The 25850-nt window shown below is 39.5% G+C and overlaps 1 protein-coding gene across 4 annotated transcripts in view; it reads left to right on the forward strand.

The window, feature by feature from the left end:
- The window catches only part of LOC124136710 (DCC-interacting protein 13-alpha-like), a 73455-nt gene extending 48318 nt beyond the window's left edge, over positions 1 to 25137 (forward strand). For 2 of the 4 annotated variants that reach the window (XM_048396851.1, XM_048396853.1), the window contains 10 exons: positions 1991 to 2064; positions 3235 to 3372; positions 6796 to 6917; positions 7963 to 8071; positions 8938 to 9024; positions 10155 to 10245; positions 12286 to 12336; positions 13505 to 13564; positions 14599 to 14613; positions 23654 to 25137. In XM_048396851.1, the coding sequence (XP_048252808.1) occupies positions 1991 to 2064; positions 3235 to 3372; positions 6796 to 6917; positions 7963 to 8071; positions 8938 to 9024; positions 10155 to 10245; positions 12286 to 12336; positions 13505 to 13564; positions 14599 to 14613; positions 23654 to 23854 (948 nt within the window). In that variant the 3' untranslated portion in view covers positions 23855 to 25137. Of the gene's footprint in view, positions 1 to 1990; positions 2065 to 3234; positions 3373 to 6795; positions 6918 to 7962; positions 8072 to 8937; positions 9025 to 10154; positions 10246 to 12285; positions 12337 to 13504; positions 13565 to 14598; positions 14614 to 14956; positions 14998 to 23653 lie in introns of all 4 variants that reach the window. The other 2 variants (XM_048396854.1, XM_048396852.1) reach the window with 2 other exon arrangements.
- Positions 25138 to 25850: the final 713 nt, after the last annotated feature.

Below are 25850 nucleotides of genomic sequence, written 5' to 3' on the forward strand. Positions count from 1 at the left end.
GTCCTCTGCACCAATGAGGTCACAGCTCATGTAGTCCGCCCACTGCAGCTCTCCATTTGAAGTCCCAGACTGGTGATTTGTAATATTAGATCAAACTAATGAAGATAGCTAGTTTTCCTTTTCCGGGTTCTATATCTTTTCAAGTCCAGGGTACTCTTAGTAATAATTTTGTGGGGTCCAAAACGTAGGGGGCCCAGACTGGTGACATGTGTCACGCTTCAATTAATTATTCCAAAGAATATTATAGATCTCACATCACTGCGCTTGTTCAAACACATTGATCCTGTGATAGATTGGGATGTCAATTGGACTGGTAATTCATGTGACTGGACCGGCAAATAAAGTACCTTATAAATCTTTGTTGTTGAACCTAACATCAAGGATATTTTTCAAACAAAGTCAGCTTGTCTGTCACCATCAGGGTTTCCCCTTGTCAATTTTAGTGCAAGGAAGTAACATTTTGCCTTGTTTCGAGGTTAAATATATATTTTAAGCGACTTAGTGTAAAAATATTTTTAAAAAGGAGAAATTCGTGACTGTACTTTGTGTGAATGACATGTTGATCTAACTAAGTTACTGCAAAGATGGGGTCATTACATTGAACTTGATGTTGTAGGAATTAAAATAAGGTAATTTTCATACGTCTTTTTATTTTTTGAAAGTTGGGACTGACGAAAATTAGTGGGGACTGGTAGTTTTTAGTTTTTAGTTCAGTTTCAAAAGCCAGCAGGAACACTGATTTTATTTACGGCCATTCTTAATTTGTCAGACTGTATGCATTCAATATTTTGTGACCAGTACTACCCAGGAGTGACCTGCAGGCTTTGGTCTCAGTGTTCTGGCAATATGGACGATGCTATCAAGCTGGTGGCTGTTATGCCTGCAATATTAGTGGTGTCATGATGAACGATATATACTGATCCATCCAAATGTACACCTGATGACACAACACACGATAATTTAATCAATTTGAAATGTTATTTTAACAAACTGGCAGTAACAACTTTTTGTTAGCCATTCATGGAACATGGAGAATGGTAGTCATAAAATGTGCAAATCAGGTTTTTGTATTGTGACTCAAGTGTTGCAATATGTATTATGCAATGATATATACAGTGCAACCTTGTTAGTTCAGAAACCTTTAATCCGGAAACCCTGTTTTCCAAGAGATAATTGTGTTGAACATCTTTACATAACTAAATATGTTACTACGTACCCATGATTCGTTTTTCGAGAAATTCGAAGATTTTACTGGGAAAGGTACTGTCCGGATTTGCAGGGTTTCACTGTAACTGGAATATGTCACACTCATGCACTGTCTGTAATGTCAGTGATGAATTTTGAAGCAGAAAAGGGGTATGGGTTACCCAGCATCTAAAATGCTGTAGTTGTCTTTTCAGAGTTGCTTCCCTTAGTAATGCAGACAAAAAGTCTCCAACGTTATCTGCGAGTGTTATATTATAAACAAATTACCAGTAATTATGTGTTGCACTCTTTTTTTATGTACTCAAACAGCTATAAGTCTAAAAAGGTATTCAGCCACAATGAAAAGACCAGAGGATATCTGGTTTTCTAATCCCATTCACCGCCTCCGTGGTCTAGTGGTAGAGCGATCCCCGGCCGCGTCATACTAAAAGATGGTACTTGTTGTTACCCTGTCTGGCGCTCAGCATTAAAGGGCTAAAACAAGGACTGGTCGGCTCGGAGTCAGTATACTGTGTCTGACTGGGGTATTCATGTTAAACTGCGGCATGGTATCTCAGTGTGCTAGCACTATAAATCGGCATCAGTCCTGACTAGTACAAGCAGCCACACACACACACGTACATGCACGTCGCTATATAAGTGCAATAATCTTGGACGCGACGTTAAACCCAATTTCACCTCACCTCACCTCTAATCCCATTCAGCAAAGTTTCTCAACCAATAACATTGCAGCATACATACCTTTCATCTCACAATTCTTTATTTTTCGTTTCGTCCATCTCAGGAGCAACAAGCCATGCTGACCAAGACCCAGTCTACAGATTCGGCTTCAGCTCAAGAGAAATCAAGTCCTGTTCGGTAGGAATAATAATTACCATTGTTCTTCTGAAGATCATTTAAATCATGTTGCCTTCTTTGTTCAAAATTTCTTTCTTTTTACATCTCACACAGCTGCAGTTATGCACACATTTTGATGTTTCATTTTGACTTGATCAAGATCCACAAGTAGTCCATCAGCGTTGTCTTGTACAACAGAGGTGTAACAACACGGCAGGGCACTGTACTCTGGGTGCGATACGATTCGTATCCCCATACAGTAATTGTATTTCCTATGTTGGTATTCTTTCTTTTTGCAGGTGTATCCCAACCCCATATCATTTGTTTCTTAATTTCAGAAATCAAAGAGGGGTATGGTAGGGCAGAAACATATAGGCTAGAGGTCACCGTGAATGTGATGCTATTTATAGAAAACCAGGAAGTACTAGAGAATCGGCGTAAGCTGGTTGTTCAACACTTTAATTTAGCATTTAGATCTGTTATTATTCATGTGCTTTTACGCCAGTATAACATGTGATGTAGTGTACGTATGTATCGGGATATAGGGGTTATAAATGTATGTATTGTATCATGGACCTTGTATCAGGATACCATTCTGTATCGCCGTATCGTTACACCACTATTGTACATGCTACAAAGAGATACAAAACTGTCATGTGATTGAGCTGGTTTGACTATTGTGATTCTATTGTAAGCCTTGTCAGTGTTGGGAATAAATAGATCTGTGTTATTGTGGAATTCCTGAATGTTATTGGGAAATATTGCTAGATTTCCCTCTGCATGTGTGGTGTGAAGTTTGTGTCCTCGTAAGGTCAGTAATGTTTTCAGGAAAATGTTATTTGGATGTTGAATTGTAAATTCTTATACCTTTATACCAAGTTTTGCTTAATATAGAATCAATCACTTTAACATCATTTTACATAGATGCTTTACATTAATCCTGTTCAAATATCTTTCAGCATTAATATTTTTAAAATGAAGCATTTATTCTCATTAAATCAGTCATCAGAAATATTTGAAGACTTTTTCGCAAATGAAACAAAGGCAATGGTTTCATTGCTGTGATTTTTGAAATGATTTTTTAGATTATTAATTATTATAGCTGCCAGAAGACTAACTGCATGTATTCTTTTGTTGTGTGTTGTAATTGTAGTGCTGATTTTAGTCTTTTATTTCATTTCTGCCAATCAGTGCCAATCATTCCCAATCATCAACACCCGCTGCCACCCCGACGGACAATTTTGTAATCGACACCCCAATACAGTTTGACTTGGTGTCACCTTCTGATGAGAATCGCCAAGTTACATCGCCCCAAACCGGTCCGCCAAAGTTAGTATTGTTAATGACTTACTTCTCACACCCTGGTATGGTTTGTATGGCAACAATGTTGATCTGACAATATCTGTGTCACGAACTCATGTTTGTATTTGTTCTTAGATTTAACAAGTGTCGTTTTGTTTTTAAGGATAAGGTTTTATGAGCACCATTTCTAAAATTTTAATTCTAAAATTTTAATTTAATATGCAATTTTGCAATTATGTTTATTGCATGTGTATTTTCGGTGTCATGTGATCTCGGTGATCAGCTGATAATGTTTTTTGAGATGGGGAAAACATTGTGTCATTGGAAAACTTGAGTTTATTAAAAATGGAGGCAAATTTTGGGAGCCATGCTTTACTGCGCATGAGGTGCCTAAACGCCAGCACACAATCACTAGATCGCTGACTTTGTGTGTTGGCGATTAGGTGTCTCACTCTGGCAGTGTGGGTTCGAATCCAGCACGGGACTCAACCCCCCAAAAAAGTATGACAATCTGTACTTTACTAAGAAAGTGTTATCCCAACTATAACATTTGTTATAATCCTGAAAATCTATTAATCACTTAATTGAAATGCTATGTCATGGCCGTTATCTTACTTTCAAAGGAGATTTATATTAGAGAAGACTATTATTTTGTTACGGTGTCACACAATGTTCATATGTACGAGATACTACAAGACATTATATATCTTCCCTGATCATCAGAGGGTACCAGACATTGAGGTGCACTTCATGCTTCCCCTGTCAGACTACAGGTTGTCAGAGGACAGGCTGACTTGTACTGTCCAGTGCAGTGTGTGTGTAGCGGTCTTGTCTGGATTTTGTATTTTCAGTGTGTGTAACTGCCACAGAGCTGTAAAACTCAGTGTGCTTTGTATGGTACAAATAGGATGTCTTTATGTGGTGTTTAGGCATCCCACACAATTATTTAAATGTGATTTAGATACACACTTTTCAATTGTTTATAAGCATGATACAAGGTTAGAAAACAAAGACGGTATTAACCCAGAATCTCATTGATGTGTCAAGTTTTGTACATTAAATATTTTTGATACAATGATTATCAGATTATATCAAATAATACCAAGAGATCGTTAATGTCATGTTAGTAAGATGTGATATTTGTTAGAGAGATGTGGCTAACATCAGTGACAAAATACATTATGTAAACTTTGACCGACCACTGAAATGAATAACAAGAAGTCGATATCAGCCAATGAGAAAGCAGCTTTTTCGAGCTTTACGGCACTTGTTTCAACCTGGTGACTTCCATTTCAGACTACGCTTGAAAAATATGTTGACGCTGTTCTCGATTAAAATTTTGAAAACTGAACAGACGAACATTTCTGAATGTCTAATATATTGTTGCGATTGTATGACAGTGCTTCCCACATACTGTGCAACGCCTCCTCCATTCAAATGTTTCCCGCGGAAGCGAGATATAGATGATAATTTTGATGGCATCAGTCGTACAGGCCCTAACTGTTGTTCGGAATACCCGGTGTTAACGCTTTTGAGGTTGCATGATTAGAAAACACATTCTGACTGCCACTTTCATGATATGGTAAATGATGCTTTGACTGGTCGGATGAAAGGTCCTTCTGACGTGACCCATAATGGGATGTCCTCAGATCCTTGTTTAGCGATAGCGAGAACTAAGATCTGATTTTAATGAGATTGCCTCATGTACACACATGTATCTGTTGAATCATGACTGGTTAAGTTTGACGCTCAGCTAGAAACAGTGAAGAAGTAGGTCTGTAAATGAACATTATATGTGACCCACCGAGAAAAGGGAACTTTTGGATGATAGGATACAAGTGTGGTATGAGGTCATAAAGGCGTTTGGCGTCAACTTTCTTTAGTGAAGATAGCCATGTGTATGCACTGTACACCTAGAGCAGAACACCAATATTCAGCTTGATGGATCCCAATGGCCGAGTCATTTTTGGAATCACTGCAAGTTTTCACACCTCCACTTGTTTTTGTTTGAAGGTTCACAGATTTGGAGGAGTTTAGGTAATAACATACGGTGTGATGTATAGTTCAGTTTCATCAAAGTCATACCGTTCAACATGCTAATCATGTTCCGTAGTAGTTTTGAAGACAGTACTAATTTTAGACCCCATCCCAGATATTCCTAATTGTCTCCCTTGGAGGTTGGCATCTCTCCAGATGGTCTTAGACACCACAATTCACTGTACAGATTGGCAGCATAATTCACTGTACAGATTGGCAGCACAATTAACTGTACAGATTGGCAGCACAATTAACTGTACAGATTGGCAGCACAATTCACTGTACACATTGGCAGCACAATTCACTGAACAGATTGGCAGCATAATTCACTGTACAGATTGGCACCACAATTAACTGTACAGATTGGCAGCATAATTCACTGTACAGATTGGCACCACAATTCACTGAACAGATTGGCAGCACAATTCACTGTACACATTGGCAGCACAATTCACTGAACAGATTGGCAGCATAATTCACTGTACAGATTGGCACCACAATTCACTGTACAGATTGGCAGCACAATTCACTATACAGATTGGCAGCACAATTCACTGAACAGATTGGCAGCACAATTCACTGTACAGATTGGCAGCACAATTCACTGTACAGATTGGCACCACAATTCACTGTACAGATTGGCAGCACAATTCACTGTACAGATTGGCACCACAATTCACTGTACAGATTGGCAGCACAATTCACTGTACAGATTGGCAGCACAATTCACTGTACAGATTGGCACCACAATTCACTGTACAGATTGGCACCACAATTCACTGTACAGATTGGCACCACAATTCACTGTACAGATTAGCACCACAATTCACTTTACAGATTGGCACCACAATTCACTATACATATTGGCACCACAATTCACTGTACAGATTGGCAGCACAATTCACTTTACAGACTGGCACCACAATTCACTGTACAGATTGGCACCACAATTCACTGTACAGATTGGCACCACAATTCACTTTACAGACTGGCACCACAATTCACTGTACAGATTGGCACCACAATTCACTGTACAGATTGGCACCACAATTCACTGTACAGATTGGCACCACAATTCACTTTACAGACTGGCACCACAATTCACTGTACAGATCGGTGCCACTGGGTTGAAACCATGATTCTAGATGGGTTTGATTCCCAGAGTTTCTAATGACCTGGGCACTTGAATCTTTCCTTCCAGTCATCTGGTTTGCCTTAAAACACTCACTCACTCACTCTGATGGAGATCTGGGCAACTGCAAGAGGCTCAGGATTGTTGCTGTGCTAGTTGCTAAATAAGTCAACATATACTTTATACTTGGGGAATTGTCCTGAAAATACCTGTGTAGCTGCTGTTGAACCAGTTTATCATTTGGGGCTGTGAGATTACTAGTTTAAATGTTTCTTTTCCAGGAGAATCAACCCATTTGACCAGTCGTCAGTGGATGTGTTAGACTCTCCTGTGGACAATGCAGCTTTCTCTCAAGCATTCACTGTCCGATTCCTGGGATCAATGGAAGTGAAGTCGGACAGAGGTAATATCACTCCAGGAGATGGCTCAGAATGATGCTTGGAGAATAACAAGTCATAAGGAATTAGGGATTATCTGAGTGATTGAATGGTGCACACGCCCTAAGCCTTTGGCAAGGGACTTACAGAATACTTTCATGAGAAGAAGATATAGAGGATATTTAATGTGTTTTCTCAAATACCACTTTTATCTCATCGAGTGAAGTGGGGAGAGTCTAATATTTGCACGAATGACGCAGTCACGAGTGAAAATATTAGACTCTCACCAATTCACGAGATTCACGTCTGATAAATTACTAAGTTCTCCCTGTCGCCCCTTTACCAGTGTTGTATAAAGGGTTTTGCGAAAAGAATATAGTTCGTGAATAAAACTAGCCCTGTTAATATATGTTATTCAAAATATATTATTTCATATCGAGTATTAAGTTCCGTGGACATTTTTGTTTGTCATAATTAAACATTCCTGTTTAAAATGGATAACTCTTTAATGTTTTGAATCAGGAAAAAGTAGTTCCGGCACCTTGTTTATATCAGTCACTAGTGACTGATATAACTTTTTTATATCAGTCACTAGTGACTGATAACTTGATCTATCATCACTGATAAATTCCAGTATTTCATTCATATGTATATAATAAAATGCTTAATTATGAGTTTAGAGTAGGTTATTCAGTCGTAATAACCTGCAAATGAGCCCATGGCATTTGATTTGATAACTTTTATGAATTTAGACCGCACCCACTAGTGGACCACAGTTTTCTGATTGGCTGATAATTGAATGGGAGGGGCTTGTGTTACCCAAAGAAAAGTATTTCATACAATTGGTTAAACCGCATGACCAATGTGATGAGCTGATGCTGCTCACGTGGCAACATTATCAGATAACTTAAAACGATAATATGAAATGTTGGACATATGTTTTCCCACCTACTGACCAGAATTTTTAACAAAGATATCTGTAGACCCAATAACCTCTTGATATGAGGAACATAATTGCTGTCTGAGACACACATGCTTGTTGTGTGAATCATCTCCATGTCTTGTTGCCAGGGGAACAGCTGGTTCATGGTACCATGCGACAGATACTGGCCGCCCGGGCAATACACAACGTCTTCAAGATGACGGAATCCAGGCTGATTGTCACCAACGAGTGCATGAGGTCAGTGGACTATCTTGTTATCTTATAAATGAGATCCCTGCTTCAGCTGTTTGCAAGGGTGATCCTTGTTCAAAACTTCTTCTTTCTTAGTACAGTTTTGTCACCATGGCATTTGTTTTGAGTTATTTTTCTGAAACATGTCCTCAGTTCATCCTGGTACATCAATCAATCAATCTTTATTGTATGAAAGGCCATTGGCCCATATACACATACAGATAAACAATATCATTTACAGCTGTACAGTGCATTATATTATTATTGGATAACAAATATGATGCTTGACATGTAATAGAGGTATTATAATAACAGTGGTAATAACCACAGTGGAAGAAGTAGTAGTATAAAATACAAAAGGAATACAAAAGGAATGGAATGGAAATATGAAATTTTACGTCGCAAAGGCTTTCAGCCATAGCGTGACGTTCAATACAAAAGGATCTATCAGTAATATACTCATCATGTCAAGACAATTTGACAATTTAAATGTATATGCATTTCTAGTAGAAACAAACAGACAAAAATGAAAAGTAATTTACTACGCACTCGTAGACTTTGATAGATGTATTGTAATATCAGTTAGTTTTTTACTAGGGATACCATTAAAAGATAATATTTTGTTCATGGAATAGTGGTTCTTAGTGATATCAGGCATATATTTCAATCTTAGGCTGTCGTAAATGTATATGTATATTGATGAAGTGTGACTGGTGGATAGTATGCAGAATTCTCAGAATTGCAAACAAGTTTCTGATTTTAACTATAGAAATTGATATAATTATGATATTTGTGGATACCTCTGATAGTTACCCCAGTAATATATAGTTTGCATGCACTGACTCTTCACTCTTCATGATACTTTGTTTCAGATTAATCGATCCCTCCAACAACACAATTCGGGTAGAGTTTTCTCTGCCAGACATATCATTCTGGTCTGTCCATCAAGACAATCCCAGGTATGCAGTGTTCAAGAGTCATAACTATAAAAGGGCGGTCGGGTAGCCTAGTGGTTAAAGCGTTTGCTCGTCACGCTGAAGACCCGGGTTCGATTCCCGATATGGGTACAATGTGTGAAGCCTATTTCTGGTGTCCCCCGCCGTGATATTGCTGGAATATTGCTAAAAGCGGCGTAAAACCATACTCACTCACTCACTCATAACTATAAAACTGCTTTGTGCAAGTTTGCCCTGTCTATCTCCAATCAGCAGTGTGTATACACACACATAAGACACTTAAATGGTATTTTTTAAGCATAAGTTAAGAATCCATATGCCCCTTGTTGTTCTTTGTAAAGTCATGCTTGTCATATGGTTCAAATAAGGCCACACAAATTTTTGTTTGGATTCGGGGTTTCACCAAAGTGGTAAACATTTGAGATCAGCATCAGCTTCATCACTTTTGACTTTCCTCCCTCATTTACTTGAAATGCTGTTTCAATGGGAGTCAAGTTTGTTTTGTTTGTTGTTTAAGGCAGCACACAGCAATATTCCAGGTATATGGCGATGGTCTTTAAATAATTAGTCTGGACCAGACAATCCAGTGATTGCAATTTTGAGCCACATTCTATTTTGTCTGGCTATGATGACATGCAGCCAATTAAGTCAGTAAGCCAGACTGCCTGATCCGTTTAGTTGCCTCACACAAGCGACAGCATGCTGGGTATCAATTCTAACCCAGGATCTTACTTGTGATAAGCACCTGTGAAAATCTGGGTTGGGATTGATCTTAAAAAAAAACATGCTTGTCGTAAGAGGCGACTAATGGGATCGGGTGATCAGGCTCGCTGACTTGCTTGATGCATGTTATTGTATCCCAATTGCAATGATCGATGCTTATCATACTAATCCTTGGATTGTCTGGTCCAGACTTGATTATTTTAAGACGGCTGTCATAGAGCTGGAATATTGCTGGGTGAGGAACTGTTAAACAACAAACAAACAAGGATTGTGAGGATTGGTGGAGACATTGGGTAGGCTGCCTTTAATACAGCTAATATTGCTGACTGTGCATAAAACACTCATGTATTTACTTTGGTTGTGATATAATGTTGTGAGCTCCAACTGATTGATTTCGGTCTTCTGTGCAGGTTGTTTGGGTTTATAACACGGAATCGATCTGAAGGTGGAGGTGTGACGTTCGCCTGTCACGTGTTCGAGAGCAGCAACTCTGCAGAAGAGGTATGACGTGTTCACTAGGAAGCAGTTCTAAAATTTAATGTAGGATAAGACATGTAACTTTTGAGACCCCCCCCCCAAAAAAAACAACAAAAAAACCAAACAAACAAAAAACAATAACAACAACAACATACTGGTACGGTAATTGACATGTTTGAAGCTACTTTTTTGTCATTCGAATCCTACTCCGCAATGATTCAGAAAAGTGATGATGCAACTGTAAATCCCCATTAAAAGTTTTGTCAGATAGAAAACTGTAAAGTTCCCCCTTCTACCATCTTCCTGAGACAAGAGAGTGAACTGACTTTAAAAGTCCAGTTTCCACCCTTGCCGAACAAGGCTGGTATTCCTGGGCTCGATCGTAGCGCCACCAGTGGCTATTACGAGTTATGTCCCTTATATGCCTCTCCTATGGACCAATCAGATTCCACCTCTCGTATCACTTGCATTTGCTTCAAACAAAACGGCAGCGCCCAGTCAAGAGGATCTGATCGATAATCAAGATCTATTATCAAATGAGTCTTACATCGCGAAGTGCATCAAATCACGTGAGCACCTTCATTTACCAACATGAAAAAATGTAGAAAATATTTGTTGACAAGGAGTTAGCGATGCACATGCTTTGCAAATCCTGCAATTGACCAAAATCTGCATGACATATTACGAACCGGATTTCGATTTCGGAGCACGATTGGACTATGCATAGACTCGTTAGTCCAGCCAAAATGTAACTCCATAATACCAGCCTAGTTCGGCAAGGGTGGAAACTGGACTTTGATAGTCATTTAACTCACTTGCCTCAGGAAGATGCACTTCTACTTAAGGAAATATGATTGCTTCCATATATGGTTACTTAAGTAAAATTCAGTTAATAGTTTATACCATCATGATGAAATCACACTGTTTTTGCATTTGGTTCTGAGTCAGGAATTCACTGGCCGTTCAGAACATGCATTTTGTACAAGTAAAACTCTCACAATTATAGGCCTTGATGTAGAATTAAAAAGAAATTATGTATCAATCATAACATGGTTGAAGTCGGAGAAATCACTCATATCTGTTGATTTCAGAAGTAGAATCAATAGATTCTCATAATTACTCCATTAATATGTAGATAAAAGTAAAGGATTTAATCCTTTTATAAGCTTTCTGTTCGGACAATTACCTCCAGGCCATGTCATACTCTGATTATACCGTATTTTCTTGAGTGTAGTGCACACTTTTAAAACAACAACAACACCGCTGTGTAGAAGGTTGTGTGCATTATACATGCCATAAAGAGTTTTGATGTTTTTTTTCCCCCAACGCAAGGACATTACTGTAAATAGAGATATATGTTTCATGGTGATGACCCTGTGAACTGAATAAACTTACAAATTAAAACATAATTCCGATGATATGATTTTAATAATAAAATAATGATTTCATTCTTCTTATGAGGTTGCATTATGATGTGACTAGAGGCAGTGGGGTAGCCTAGTGGTTAAAGCATTTGCTCATCATGCCGAACACCTGGGTTCGATTCCCCACATGGTTACAATGTGTGAAGCCCATTTCTGGTGTCCCCTGCTGTGATATTGCTGGAATAGTGCTAAAAGCGGCATAAAAAAACAAAACCATACTCACTGATGATGTGACTAATTTCAGGTGAAAGTACTGAGAATGGTTTGTATTGGTTGCATCAATCAATCTGTCTACTATAAAGAAACTGTGCCCTTCACATACACATGCTTAGGGGGCACGGGTGGCCCAGTCGAATAAGGCGCCGCGATTCGCTGTGCAGAGTTGTGTCCCTTGGGCACGCCAGAAACCTATGATTGTGGGTTCGAAACCCGGTTTGCCCCGATTATGTTTCTAGGTTTGTCAGCACCATACCCGTGCTCGTGGGTTTCACCGAAGTGGAAAACGTCTGAGACCTGCATCACTTCGGGCTTTCCTCCCACATTAAGCTGACACGCCGCGATATAACTGGAATACTGTTAAAAGCGGCGTTAAACCCAACTCACTCACTACACAGGCTTACTGTGGTTACTTCTGTTTCAGATATGCCAGGCAATCAGTACAGCAACTAAGATTGCATTCCAAGCTATCATGGTGAGTAGCTCAACTCCTTTCTGTCCCTTGTCTACCAGACACACACACAGAAACACAGACATTCAGACACCGACAGGCACAGAAACACAGACATGCAGGCAGACATATAGACACACACAAACATAATCGCACAGAATTGCACATACAGAGACATGCAGACAGACAGACAAGCAGACTACAGACATGCTGTCAGACAGGCAGACTAAAGACAAACAGATATGCAGACAGACAAGCAGACAACAGACATGCAAACAGACAGACAAGCAGACTACAGACGTGCTGTCAGACAGGCATGCAGACAGACAAGCAGACAACAGACATGCTGTCAGACAGGCAGACTAAAGACAAACAGATATGCAGACAACAGACATGCAAACAGACAGACAAGCAGACTACAGACATGCTGTCAGACAGGCATGCAGACAGACAAGCAGACAACAGACATGCTGTCAGACAGGCAGACTAAAGACAAACAGATATGCAGACAGACAAGCAGACAACAGACATGCAAACAGCCAGACAAGCAGACTACAGACGTGCTGTCAGACAGGCAGACTAAAGACAAACAGATATGCAGACAGACAAGCAGACAACAGACATGCAAACAGACAGACAAGCAGACAACAGACATGCTGTCAGACAGGCATGCAGACAGACAAGCAGACTACAGACATGCTGTCAGACAGGCATGCAGACAGACAAGCAGACTACAGACATGCTGTCAGACAGGCATGCAGACAGACAAGCAGACTACAGACATGCTGTCAGACAGGCATGCAGACAGACAAGCAGACTACAGACAAACAGAGAGACACAGATGCTTGTTTTGGAGCTGACTCATGAGAACGATGTGGTCAGGCTTTGTGATTTAGCTATTCAGTATCATGTCATGATGTGATTATTGTCCATGTCATCAGTTACTGGTTTGTCTGGTCCAGATTATGTTTACAGGCAGCTGTGGTGCAGCTGGAATACAGCTGACTTCCGGATTAAACAACATTCACTCACTCACTCACAGAGTCAAAAACTACAATTGTGGACAGGGTGAGGCAGTTGAAACAATCCAAACTCCAATGGCACATTACTGTGGGGACTGATTATTTTAATGTAGAGTTCAAGTTGACGAGATCCAGGAGTTTGAACTGATGCTTTCTGTGTTGACTTTCAGGAGAAGAGGAGTGGCAAGAAGCCCTCCATTAGCAAAGACACAGACAAGAATAAGGAGAAGGTGAGTGACATCATCACACTTGTGTGTTTCCAACTCACGTGTGTCTAGCTGTATTTACAATACGACGTCACACTCATAGCCGGCAGTGTCTTGCAGAGATTCACAGCGCTGCCGACCATTTACTATTCTGGAATGGGGTGCCTGGGAATTTCAGAGATGCCAGCCATTATGATTTTGGTATAGTAGTTTTGAGTCTAAGCCTAGAATTACTTGTTACACTTGTCCTCTACACATATAGCAATTTTTGTACTTTTTTTCACAAATTATTTACACCCGTAAAATATCTCGGAGAGCAAATTGTCAATGCTCCAGTGACATGAAGCATTCTACAGCGAGACTATGCTGACCAATGAGAGCCATGCTTTCTTATTACATAGTGTTAAAATATCCATTACTCACTGATACAGGGTCTCCGATTGGTTGTTATGTTAAAACACACTCACTTCATTTATCGATCGACCTTTAGAAGGGTAGACAGGGAAATAATTGCACATACACAGATATTTCTTTGAAACTCAAAACACCACATTGTCCTGAAAAAAAGTTCCTGATAGTCACATGATGATTTTTATGAGTGTGATGAGCTGTGATCACGTGTTTCACTTACGTCTAGGCATAACGAAAATGTTGAAGCAAAATCCGTGCATCATTGTACTGTTAACCTTACTCTTTTTCACATGAAATTTTACTTCTTTTACTCTACTGATTACCCTAAAGCATCAATTAGGATTGCCATCTCTAGGTATTTGTTCAAGACAGAATTATTTCTCTGCCACTGCTTCAAGACAAAGCGGCCAAGTGTGTTTGGTTATAATTTCTGCATTAATGATTAACATGTAGAAGAATATTCTCTAGACTAGCCATGCAATCAGTTTGCTTTCAAGCTATGAGCTGTGTACAACTTGACGGTGAAGCCGGCTAGTCGTTCTTAGTGTTTCTTAGTTACAGATAACTCTCTTTTTGAAAACTTTGTTCTTTCTTTGTTTTTATGTATATTTTCTGTTTCCAACTCTGGTACTTTCATCTATTTCTAGTTTGATGAGACTGAGGTGATACTCTTCTTCTTTTCACATCAGGGATGGGATTTTAAAACACAAATTACATATTACTTCAAATGTATTAAATAATCTTGATAATCCCATCCCTGTTAAGGCTATATCTTAGATTAACTACCAATTTTACAGTGGTTGTACTGTATATCTTATACCTTCCACTCGGCTTACTACTGGTATGGGACTATATACGCTATACACCCCTTCTTATGTCTAATGGTATCATCTGATGATACCTCAACTTGTAATTGACACTCCCTGATCTTTGATGTGGGTCACACTATTTCATATATTAGGGGTCACAGATTGAATATCATTGACTTTCACTTCCTATTTCCAGAGTGATAGTGAGTGAGACCTTGGATTCGCACTGGAACAGTGGTACTTTGCTTGCACATCTTTATACATGAAATATCCTGCATATACCTGTCGCTAACATTCGTCTCCCTCACATCATTAACTGGTGTTGTTCCTTTTCTGTATAATAGTCTCGTCTCCTTAACTTTTGTTCATGTTATTTCTGATTTTTTAAAGTTCTGTTTTTAATTAGTATACAGAACAAGGAAGTAAGGGATCATGGATTTTTTTATTTTTTTGAAGTGAAGAGTGAGCTCACAATTTTATGAAATTATCCCCCAAAATATTCATGATCCCTAACTGTTATTTTTTTCAGTGTATATGATGTGTCATGATTGTATTATAGTTATTGACTGGAGTCCATGGGTGGGATTTAGCTGATGGTGTTTGTAGTGAAACATGTACTGGCTGTACCTGATGTAGCGGGTGCTGCAGGTGCTGTGTATGTCATGGTCCCTCCATAGGACTCCCCTGTGAAGATCCGGATCAAAATTGTTGTAAGAGACGACTAACAGGATCAGGTGGTCACTAATGCTGACTTGGTTCATGCATGTCATCATTTACCAGTTGTGTACATTGATGCTCATGATGTCAATCACAGGATGGTCTGGTCCCAGCTCAATTATTTATAGACTAGCTGCCATCATATAGCTGGAATATTGCTGAGTGTGGTGTTAAACAACAAACAAACCTAATTGCCAATGGGGGACACATTCTGCAAACCTCAGGTTTTGCCTATAGGGGGCATATATTTCCAGCACCATGTTATATCAAAGGTTTTATTTGTCCACCTGCACACTTCTCCCTACTTGTGATACCTACTTTAGAAGATATGTTACATTGCATGTATTACAACTTAGTTGTATATCTGTCATCTTCTTACAGATAACTACAACAAATCACATTCCTTCAAGTAATCTTTTCAGATTGAAATACACAGGCTGAAATACTCAGGCCTTTTTCAAAGCAATGTGTGGAATAATACATTATCTATGTCAAGACATGACTGTTAAATGATATAGGTTTAGGCAGGGGTCCGGAAAATTTAAAATCCCAATCGGACATTTGCATTTAGGCCACACCCCCTTCAAAAAGCGTATCTTCGTACACACATTAAAAGTTGTTACGTACAGTGTTCCCTCGTTATTGAGCGCTTCGGTAAAGCATGGCTCCCAAAATTTACTAACATTTTTAGTAAACTTAAGTTTTCCAATGACACAATGTTTTCCCCCATCTCAGAAAACATTATCAGCTGATCACTGCGATCACGTAACACCGGAAATACAAGTCAACAAATCCGAACTGAAGAACGCAATTTAATCTTATCATTATAATATCTGGTAATGAAAAAAATTGTTCACTGTTTATCTGGACTAGAGTTTGCAATATGTTTGATTAATATTATTCAATATTTCATTCAATAATTATAATAATGTTTACAATAATTTCGGCAAAATCATATGCAAAGTGATTGGTAAATCGCACAACTCACCATTATTTACAGCAACCACGGTCAGATCACCGCTATTGACGCCTTGAAACGAACTTTAGTTGCAAGAGAATGGATACACATGTCATAAATGCAGTACCATGACTCGCTAAAAGTCATATTTGAGGCAGTTTGACTATTAAATGTCAACATAACGTTTTCGCAATCCAAATACATGTAGTCCATACAGTGACTGGTCAAAATCATTCCATACGTCAAAAAATATCCTGCATACCATCTGTACCAAAGTGCTACGCTTATGGTTCTTATAATTTTAAGTATATATGGTGGAAGCTGCAACTAAAAAACACGATATTGGAATATATTCTTCCTGATAAAATAATAATTTCAGATACAATTTCTTCCCACCATTGCATCAAAATTCTTTAAAGTGGTATCACTGGGGATGTTTTAACTGAATCACCAGTAGATTGGGAGGAAACGTTTGCACAGCTGATTTCTATTTCCGGCTTAGTTTACGAGAAAATATACATGGTAATCTTAATCTCTGCACATATAACAATGCCTTTGAGAGCAGGAAATACCTTTTAAATGGTAAAATCATCATGTCTAGTGATTATATCAAATTTCATACTTTTATTGACCAAGTTTGTTATGCCTGTTTATTCAGCTGAAGTCGTTGAAGGGATACGATAACGCTCATCAATTATTTGGACCCCGAAGGTAGCGTTGTTTGTTTTTTAAAATGTCAGGACAGAAAAATTTAAATGTCCAGTAGGCAATATTTTAAATTGGACATTTGAGATTCCCAATTGGACATGTCCGGCGTATATGACCGTTTCCGGACCCCTGGGTTTAGGCGTCCCTATGTTCAAATAATATAGATAACATCCTCAAGTCCTCCATGACGTCCTTAAATTTCTAACACTGTAATTTAAAGTCAAGAGTCTGTCCCAGGTCTGTGTACAGTACAAATGTCATTTTGATCAGTTTGTGAACTTTGACATCAACTGCATCTTGACCTTTGGTCACCGTGTTTGTACCAGTTGAAATAATACATTGATTGTTTTCCTTCCTGCCCTCTTATCTGAATATTTATGAATTATCATCAGCCTAGCTTATGAGACTTGATTAATCAAACTAGGTTTGAGATTTGTTACAGTAGCAGCTTTAGTGGCAGACTGTTTTGTTCTACTGGTAAACAGGTTTATCATATAATGGGTAGGTTTCTCGGCAGGATAAAGCCAACGGATAAAAACGAAATCCGTTGGGGTCATATGGGGATAGAGATGCAAATATCAAAGGTCAAGTAGGGACTTCTTTCACTGTTTATAAACAAACATGGCGTTGCCCTCGTCATTCGGCGATCGAGTCAGAATTAACCATCGGGAATCTGGATAAACTACAGGGATAATTACTATCATTATCAAAAGAAAAGTCCATTATACTGAAAATCAGTGTCTAACTGTGACGTAGGTAAGGCATTTTATAAGTTTTGGCAACTTTGGAGATATAAATTTCGAAACAATTTTGCGAGGGCACAAGGACTAGCCAAGCAGGATCAGTAGCCATATCTGTGTACACTTCTGTGGCTTGAAACCTTCTCCACAAATTAAAATAGTTGGATTTGGCCGAAATATGTTTGAATTGTTACCTTGTTTTGTTTTCTCGCTGTGTGTACATCTGACTACACTTCTTAACGTTATGACAGGACAGACCGACTGTCAACAACGTCTGACCGTGGCCGTGACGTCTCATAGACTAGGGTTAGAGTAGCTTCCCTTTGACAAAGGGCAGTTACTCTAGCGGACAGACCGTATTAGGAATAAACACTATGTATTTAACTCGCCAAGGCTCGCTAAATACAATGTTTATTCCTAATGCAGGATATTTACCATTCCCAAACACACTCGCGTGATAACCTCTATAGATCTGGTCTGAAAGCTGTAGTCCACCATGATGTAGAGTTTTTGTTCTACAGTTAGACAGGTAGATCTGGTCTGAAAGCTGTAGTCCACCTTGATGTAGAGCTTTTGTTCTACAGGTAGACAGGTAGATCTGATCTGAAAGCTGTAGCCCACCTTGATGTAGAGCTTTTGTTCTACAGGTAGACAGGTAGATCTGGTCTGAAAGCTGTAGCCCACCTTGATGTAGAGTTTTTGTTCTACAGGTAGATAGGTAGATCAGGTCTGAAAGCTGTAGCCAACCTTGATGTAGAGCTTTTGTTCTACAGTTAGACAGGTAGATCTGGTCTGAAAGCTGTAGCCCACCTTGATGTAGAGCTTTTGTTCTACAGGTAGATAGGTAGATCTGGTCTGAAACCTGTAGCCCACCTTGATGTAGAGCTTTTGTTCTACAGGTAGACAGGTAGATCTGATCTGAAAGCTGTAGCCCACCTTGATGTAGAGCTTTTGTTCTACAGGTAGACAGGTAGATCTGATCTGAAAGCTGTAGCCCACCTTGATGTAGAGCTTTTGTTCTACAGGTAGATAGGTAGATCTGGTCTGAAAGCTGTAGTCCACCATGATGTAGAGTTTTTGTTCTACAGGTAGATAGGTAGATCAGGTCTGAAAGCTGTAGCCAACCTTGATGTAGAGCTTTTGTTCTACAGTTAGACAGGTAGATCTGGTCTGAAAGCTGTAGCCCACCTTGATGTAGAGCTTTTGTTCTACAGGTAGATAGGTAGATCTGGTCTGAAACCTGTAGCCCACCTTGATGTAGAGCTTTTGTTCTACAGGTAGACAGGTAGATCTGATCTGAAAGCTGTAGCCCACCTTGATGTAGAGCTTTTGTTCTACAGGTAGATAGGTAGATCTGGTCTGAAAGCTGTAGTCCACCATGATGTAGAGTTTTTGTTCTACAGGTAGATAGGTAGATCTGGTCTGAAAGCTGTAGTCCACCTTGATGTAGAGTTTTTGTTCTACAGGTAGACAGGTAGATCTGGTCTGAAAGCTGTAGTCCACCATGATGTAGAGCTTTTGTTCTACAGGTAGATAGGTAGATCTGATCTGAAAGCTGTAGTCCACCATGATGTAGAGCTTTTGTTCTACAGGTAGATAGGTAGATCTGGTCTGAAAGCTGTAGCCCACCATGATGTAGAGCTTTTGTTCTACAGGTAGATAGGTAGATCTGGTCTGAAAGCTGTAGCCCACCATGATGTAGAGTTTTTGTTCTACAGGTAGACAGGTAGATCTGGTCTGAAAGCTGTAGCCAACCTTGATGTAGAGCTTTTGTTCTACAGTTAGACAGGTAGATCTGGTCTGAAAGCTGTAGCCCACCATGATGTAGAGCTTTTGTTCTACAGGTAGATAGGTAGATCTGGTCTGAAAGCTGTAGCCCACCTTGATGTAGAGCTTTTGTTCTACAGGTAGATAGGTAGATCTGGTCTGAAAGCTGTAGTCCACCATGATGTAGAGTTTTTGTTCTACAGTTAGATAGGTAGATCTGGTCTGAAAGCTGTAGTCCACCTTGATGTAGAGTTTTTGTTCTACAGGTAGACAGGTAGATCTGGTCTGAAAGCTGTAGCCCACCTTGATGTAGAGTTTTTGTTCTACAGGTAGATAGGTAGATCTGGTCTGAAAGCTGTAGCCCACCTTGATGTAGAGCTTTTGTTCTACAGTTAGACAGGTAGATCTGGTCTGAAAGCTGTAGCCCACCATGATGTAGAGCTTTTGTTCTACAGGTAGACAGGTAGATCTGGTCTGAAAGCTGTAGCCCACCTTGATGTAGAGCTTTTGTTCTACAGGTAGATAGGTAGATCTGGTCTGAAAGCTGTAGTCCACCATGATGTAGAGTTTTTGTTCTACAGGTAGATAGGTAGATCTGGTCTGAAAGCTGTAGTCCACCTTGATGTAGAGTTTTTGTTCTACAGGTAGACAGGTAGATCTGGTCTGAAAGCTGTAGCCCACCTTGATGTAGAGTTTTTGTTCTACAGGTAGATAGGTAGATCAGGTCTGAAAGCTGTAGCCAACCTTGATGTAGAGCTTTTGTTCTACAGTTAGACAGGTAGATCTGGTCTGAAAGCTGTAGCCCACCTTGATGTAGAGCTTTTGTTCTACAGGTAGATAGGTAGATCTGGTCTGAAAGCTGTAGCCCACCTTGATGTAGAGCTTTTGTTCTACAGGTAGATAGGTAGATCTGGTCTGAAAGCTGTAGCCCACCTTGATGTAGAGCTTTTGTTCTACAGGTAGATAGGTAGATCTGGTCTGAAAGCTGTAGTCCACCATGATGTAGAGTTTTTGTTCTACAGGTAGATAGGTAGATCTGGTCTGAAAGCTGTAGTCCACCTTGATGTAGAGTTTTTGTTCTACAGGTAGACAGGTAGATCTGGTCTGAAAGCTGTAGCCCACCTTGATGTAGAGTTTTTGTTCTACAGGTAGATAGGTAGATCTGGTCTGAAAGCTGTAGCCCACCTTGATGTAGAGTTTTTGTTCTACAGTTAGACAGGTAGATCTGGTCTGAAAGCTGTAGTCCACCATGATGTAGAGTTTTTGTTCTACAGGTAGACAGGTAGATCTGGTCTGAAAGCTGTAGCCCCCCTTGATGTAGAGCTTTTGTTCTACAGTTAGACAGGTAGATCTGGTCTGAAAGCTGTAGCCCACCTTGATGTAGAGCTTTTGTTCTACAGTTAGACAGGTAGATCTGGTCTGAAAGCTGTAGTCCACCATGATGTTGACACACCATGATAAAATGGAAATACTGTTCAAAGGAATGATAAACCAAACGCATTCACTCACTCTAATTTAGATTTTGTTTTGAACAGTCACTTCATTGACATCATACAGAAGATTGTGCATTCTGCTGTTCCACGAACCACAAAGACAAACCTATCCTATTACTGGATGTTAGAAACAGATCCATCTCATGATTTTTTTAAGACTGCAGGTTTTTTCTTGTATTTACCACAAGAAAGTTATAACTTGCGCATTAACTATTTTGTCTTGTCTCTAAAGTTACAATGATTCACTGGCTTTGAGGGTACAATGATCGTTAACCAGAGAATCAGTCTATGAGTTTATAAATACCTACTTGCAAAGAAAGATTATTGATTGAACATTCCATAAACTCATAAACTGGTGGTTTCCATTTTCAAGAATTTCTTTCAAATATCTTTGCTTCCTTTGCCATATGGTAGCCATATGTTTCGGACATATGAAACTTCTGTTGCTATCCATAAAAAAAGGGTCATGTATTCATTGTTTCTTCATTCTAAACAAGTTGTACTTTCATCCTTTGGTGTTGGTGAAGTAAGACTGGAGAAACCTGACCAAATGTAAATAAGTCTGATGGACAGAGTTAAATTCATTCAGAAGCTGAAATTGAAGCCACTGGTGATAGCTATGGAGGATCGCAGGATGGGTGGGGTGGATGCAGGGGTTGGTGGGGATGCAGGGGGAGGAGAGGATGCAGGGGGGGGGAGAGGAGTGGGGATGCAAAGGGGGTGAGGATGCAGGGGGTGCGTCTCAGAGACCTTACATGTTAACTGCGCCTTGGCCAAGTCACTTCAAAACTTGATGTACACCCCCTTTTTCAAAATCCAGAATCCGCCCCTGGTCCCTATCTGCGTCATCAGTACGTGATGGGTGTGTTGACAATGTGTTCCTCCATCACCTGCGAAGACATAGGGCCGATATGTGGTGTCCTAATGGGTTTGTTTTCAGTTAAGTAAAGAAATGAGGCTGTGTAGACCTCACACAAGTCAAATGATCCCGACTGTGCATGGAATTTGTGTCAACCATACCATGGTCTCATATGCAGTGTGTAGAGTAGATGTCCACAAGACTGTGGCACATGTTCAATTATGTTGCATGAGAAATATTGCCGTTTGTGAGATGTGATCCAAGCGCTCATTGGTCTCAACACTCGCTGATACTAGGTTGAGGCTTGCGTTGTTACAAATACCGTATTCGACATAATAAGCGCCCAGGGCGCTCTCAAAATTAGAAATAGGGGGCTCTTATTAGAATATTATTTTAGTGAAAAAAACAGAGTTAAAAGATAAATTTCGTGGTTTATGCTGACAGCCTGAAATGTTTATGCAGTTAATTGCCTATAATTATGTATGCATATAACACACGAGTGCATATTATACGCGAATATATAAGTCTTGTGTACATTGATCAATCGGAAGGGGTGCTAATTAGGATTGTTTACTGGCCAATATATTAGCAAATATCGCTGTGGGCGCTTATTAGAGCGGGGCGCTTATTACATCGAATACGGTAGCGACTACAACGCAACCAACTGTACGTAGTCCTGAGTGATGGAGGAACACAGTGTATACAAACCTGTGGGGTATTGCAGCTACCCTAACTGGTGTTGGTGTCTATTTATGACAATATACATATCATATTTATTAATATAGATAGCTACTTCCCCCTGGTTTGGCAACATATACCATATATTATCCACATCTACCTGTGATTCTTGTATTACTTTATAATTTGAAAATTTTATAAATATTCACCATAATACAATAAACAAGTGGTATTGCTTTTGGCAATAAAAAGTTTACAAATAGTTTCATCAGAAAGATGGACAACATTCATCCTTCTAACAGTCAGTTCAGTGCACATTTGAAATTGTACCCAGTAGTTTTTAAAGAATTAATTAATAAGGAAATTATTCTTTGAATAATTAACTGTTCATTTTTGAATAATTAATTATTCATAGCATGAAATGGAATGAAAAGCATGTCGGGTACTCAATATAATACCCTGTAGTGAAAGCTCTGGATTATTTCCTTACACAATGTATGCATGACATAAAGATTTCACACTGAAAATAACCAACAGAAATCACCCGTACTGAAATAATGAGATCTTTAAAAGCTTAAAGACTCTATTGTTATTTTATGCTTTTAATGTTGATCCACTGTGCCAAACAATAATAATAGTCCATTTTTATGGCTCTGGACGACATGAACCAAATATTCTGTTGATGAAACGTGTGGTATAACTGAGCCAATTTGATAAAAATGTCTAAAGTTTTATCACCAAGTGTTATGTTTCTATATGAACAGCTTCTATTGATTTTAGTTCATGTTACATGTCTGGATTTGCGGAAGTTGAATATTATGATGAATATTATTATATCATGATATTTGATAAATTATTGTTTAAGTTTATGTAGGAATTTATGGAATTATGTTTATGTTGTGGCATAGTCTTTGATGTGTTTTGATTGTTAATTGAAAGTTTCAATAGTATAATGACATCTTCCATCTTTCAGCGCCTGCTACTTGAGAACATACAACGAATGGACGACCATGACTCAAGCCAACTTCCACTCAGTCCAGATGGGAAATTCCTTATTCTGTCCAATCCTGACCAATCACAGGTCGGCCAGATGTCATCTGACCCAAACCCACCAATCACCCAGCCCTCTGGTGAAGGAGAAGCTGAAGTTGAGGGAGCCGAGTCAGAAGCATGAACAACCACGGCCACCTTGATTGGCTAACGTATGCAGCCATGTTGTAATTTGATCTATTTGAACAAGATATCATTCTGTGATAGAGACAGTATTGGATGCTGACAATGTAACGAATCGACACTATATTGAAATGATAAGGCAACACATCAAGTTACAAATCTTTTCCATTTTCTCTAAGTACATTATGTTTAGATCCTTATTAACTTCCGGCTGTTTTAAGGGGTTAGAACCTAATGGTAGCCTCCTAGCCCAGAATTTAATTAAAATCAGATCTTTAATCCGATATGATACCTCTCTGTCTGAAGGTCTGAGAACCCCGCCGTAGAAGGTCGCATCAGGTGGACCAAGTGTGAACTTTGACTGCCCAATCTAAATAAAGGATGCATGGGTTCTGGAGTCAGTCAGATGTCTTTTCTGAATCAGCTTCATTGCTTTATTGCCTCAGTTTGATAATTTCAGTTGTATCAAAAGAAAGCCCACTGAGAACACATGTAGATGCCATGGGATTGAGAAACAGCAGGGTGTGTAGCATATCCTATATTATTTACATTTGGCACTGCTTGTTTGAAATTTTTTTGAGATACAGAAATCTGATATGCTGATCTGAGGGCTTTGCTCACCCATACTGAAAATTCAGAAGTTTTTGCTGATTGTCTGATGGGCAGGCTCATCAGATACATCCTTCTATTTTCAGAGTAAGTGAGTGAGTTGGGTTTAACACTGCTTTTAACATTATTCCAGTTATATCACGGCGTTCTATTTTCAGATCTTCATTTAGTGAGGTATATCTAGTGAGCTGGAATATTACCTGGCTTGTTTTCATTTTAAAATGCATACTGTATTAAGTCAGTGTTCGTCACAATAAAGAACAGAAAACTCATATTATCAGTTTTCAGTGAAGAAAGTAACAAAACAAATGGCAAGATCATGTTCATGAGGGCTAGGAAATGATTCTGACTACTGACCCATATGGCTAATGAAGCTGTGTACTTCTTTCTGAAGCTGTTTTATTATTAATGGTGTGTATTGTTGCCTACCACACTTACAAACTGTTTCCCTATCATGTATTAGAAGCTTTGTGTTGAAGACTAACTTTACACCACCATCACTGATATGTGGTTCTGTTGATAACACTATGATACTTTCGTTATCAGATTTTAGTGTGTTTTGCGTCAGCGATCCAGTCGAGAAACGATGACATCTGACAAGAATAGTTCGACAACTTAAGCATCAACCATTAAATTTTCTATGCAGGAAACAATACAATTAAACTGTGGATAAAATTTGGATCATTTGATGAATGTAAACAAACATTCTCTACCTTATGATAGGTAAGTTTGTTTCAGCTTAATTCCAGCTATATTATAGTGGCCTACTGACAGTCAAGTCTAGGCCAGACAGACTATAGGTTAATAGCAAGATTAACTTCTCTCGCCTTTTTGGTGTGAGACAGTCACCCAAGGCACAGGGCATAGCCAACTGATCCCCAAAGCACAGAATCTAGCCATGTGGTCCCCAAAGCACTGAGGTCTAGCCATGTGGTCCCTAAAGCACAGAGGTCTAGCAATGTGGTCCCCATAGCACAGAGGTCTAGCGATGTGGTCCCCAAAGCACAGAGGTCTAGCCATGTGGTCCCCAAAGCACAGAGGTCTAGCCACGTGGTCCCCAAAGCACAGAGGTCTAGCCACGTGGTCCCAAAAGCACAGAGGTCTAGCCATGTGGTCCCAAAAGCACAGAGGTCTAGCCATGTGGTCCCCAAAGCACAGAGGTCTAGCCATGCGGTCCCCAAAGCACAGAGGTCTAGCCATGTGGTCCCCAAAGCACCGAGGTCTAGCCACCTGAACCCAAAGCACAGAGCCTAGCCACCTGATCCCCATGTTAATCAGCTCTTGTGACGAACATGGGCCCTGGAGAACTTTACTGACTCAGAATACTGAAAAGTTCATGACAGATACAGATACATTCGAATATGAGTTCAAAGAATGACCGAAACTTG

This window comes from Haliotis rufescens, unplaced genomic scaffold (genome assembly GCF_023055435.1).
Source record: "Haliotis rufescens isolate VD_foot unplaced genomic scaffold, xgHalRufe1.0.p SCAF_16, whole genome shotgun sequence".
NCBI classification, from domain to species: domain Eukaryota; kingdom Metazoa; phylum Mollusca; class Gastropoda; order Lepetellida; family Haliotidae; genus Haliotis; species Haliotis rufescens.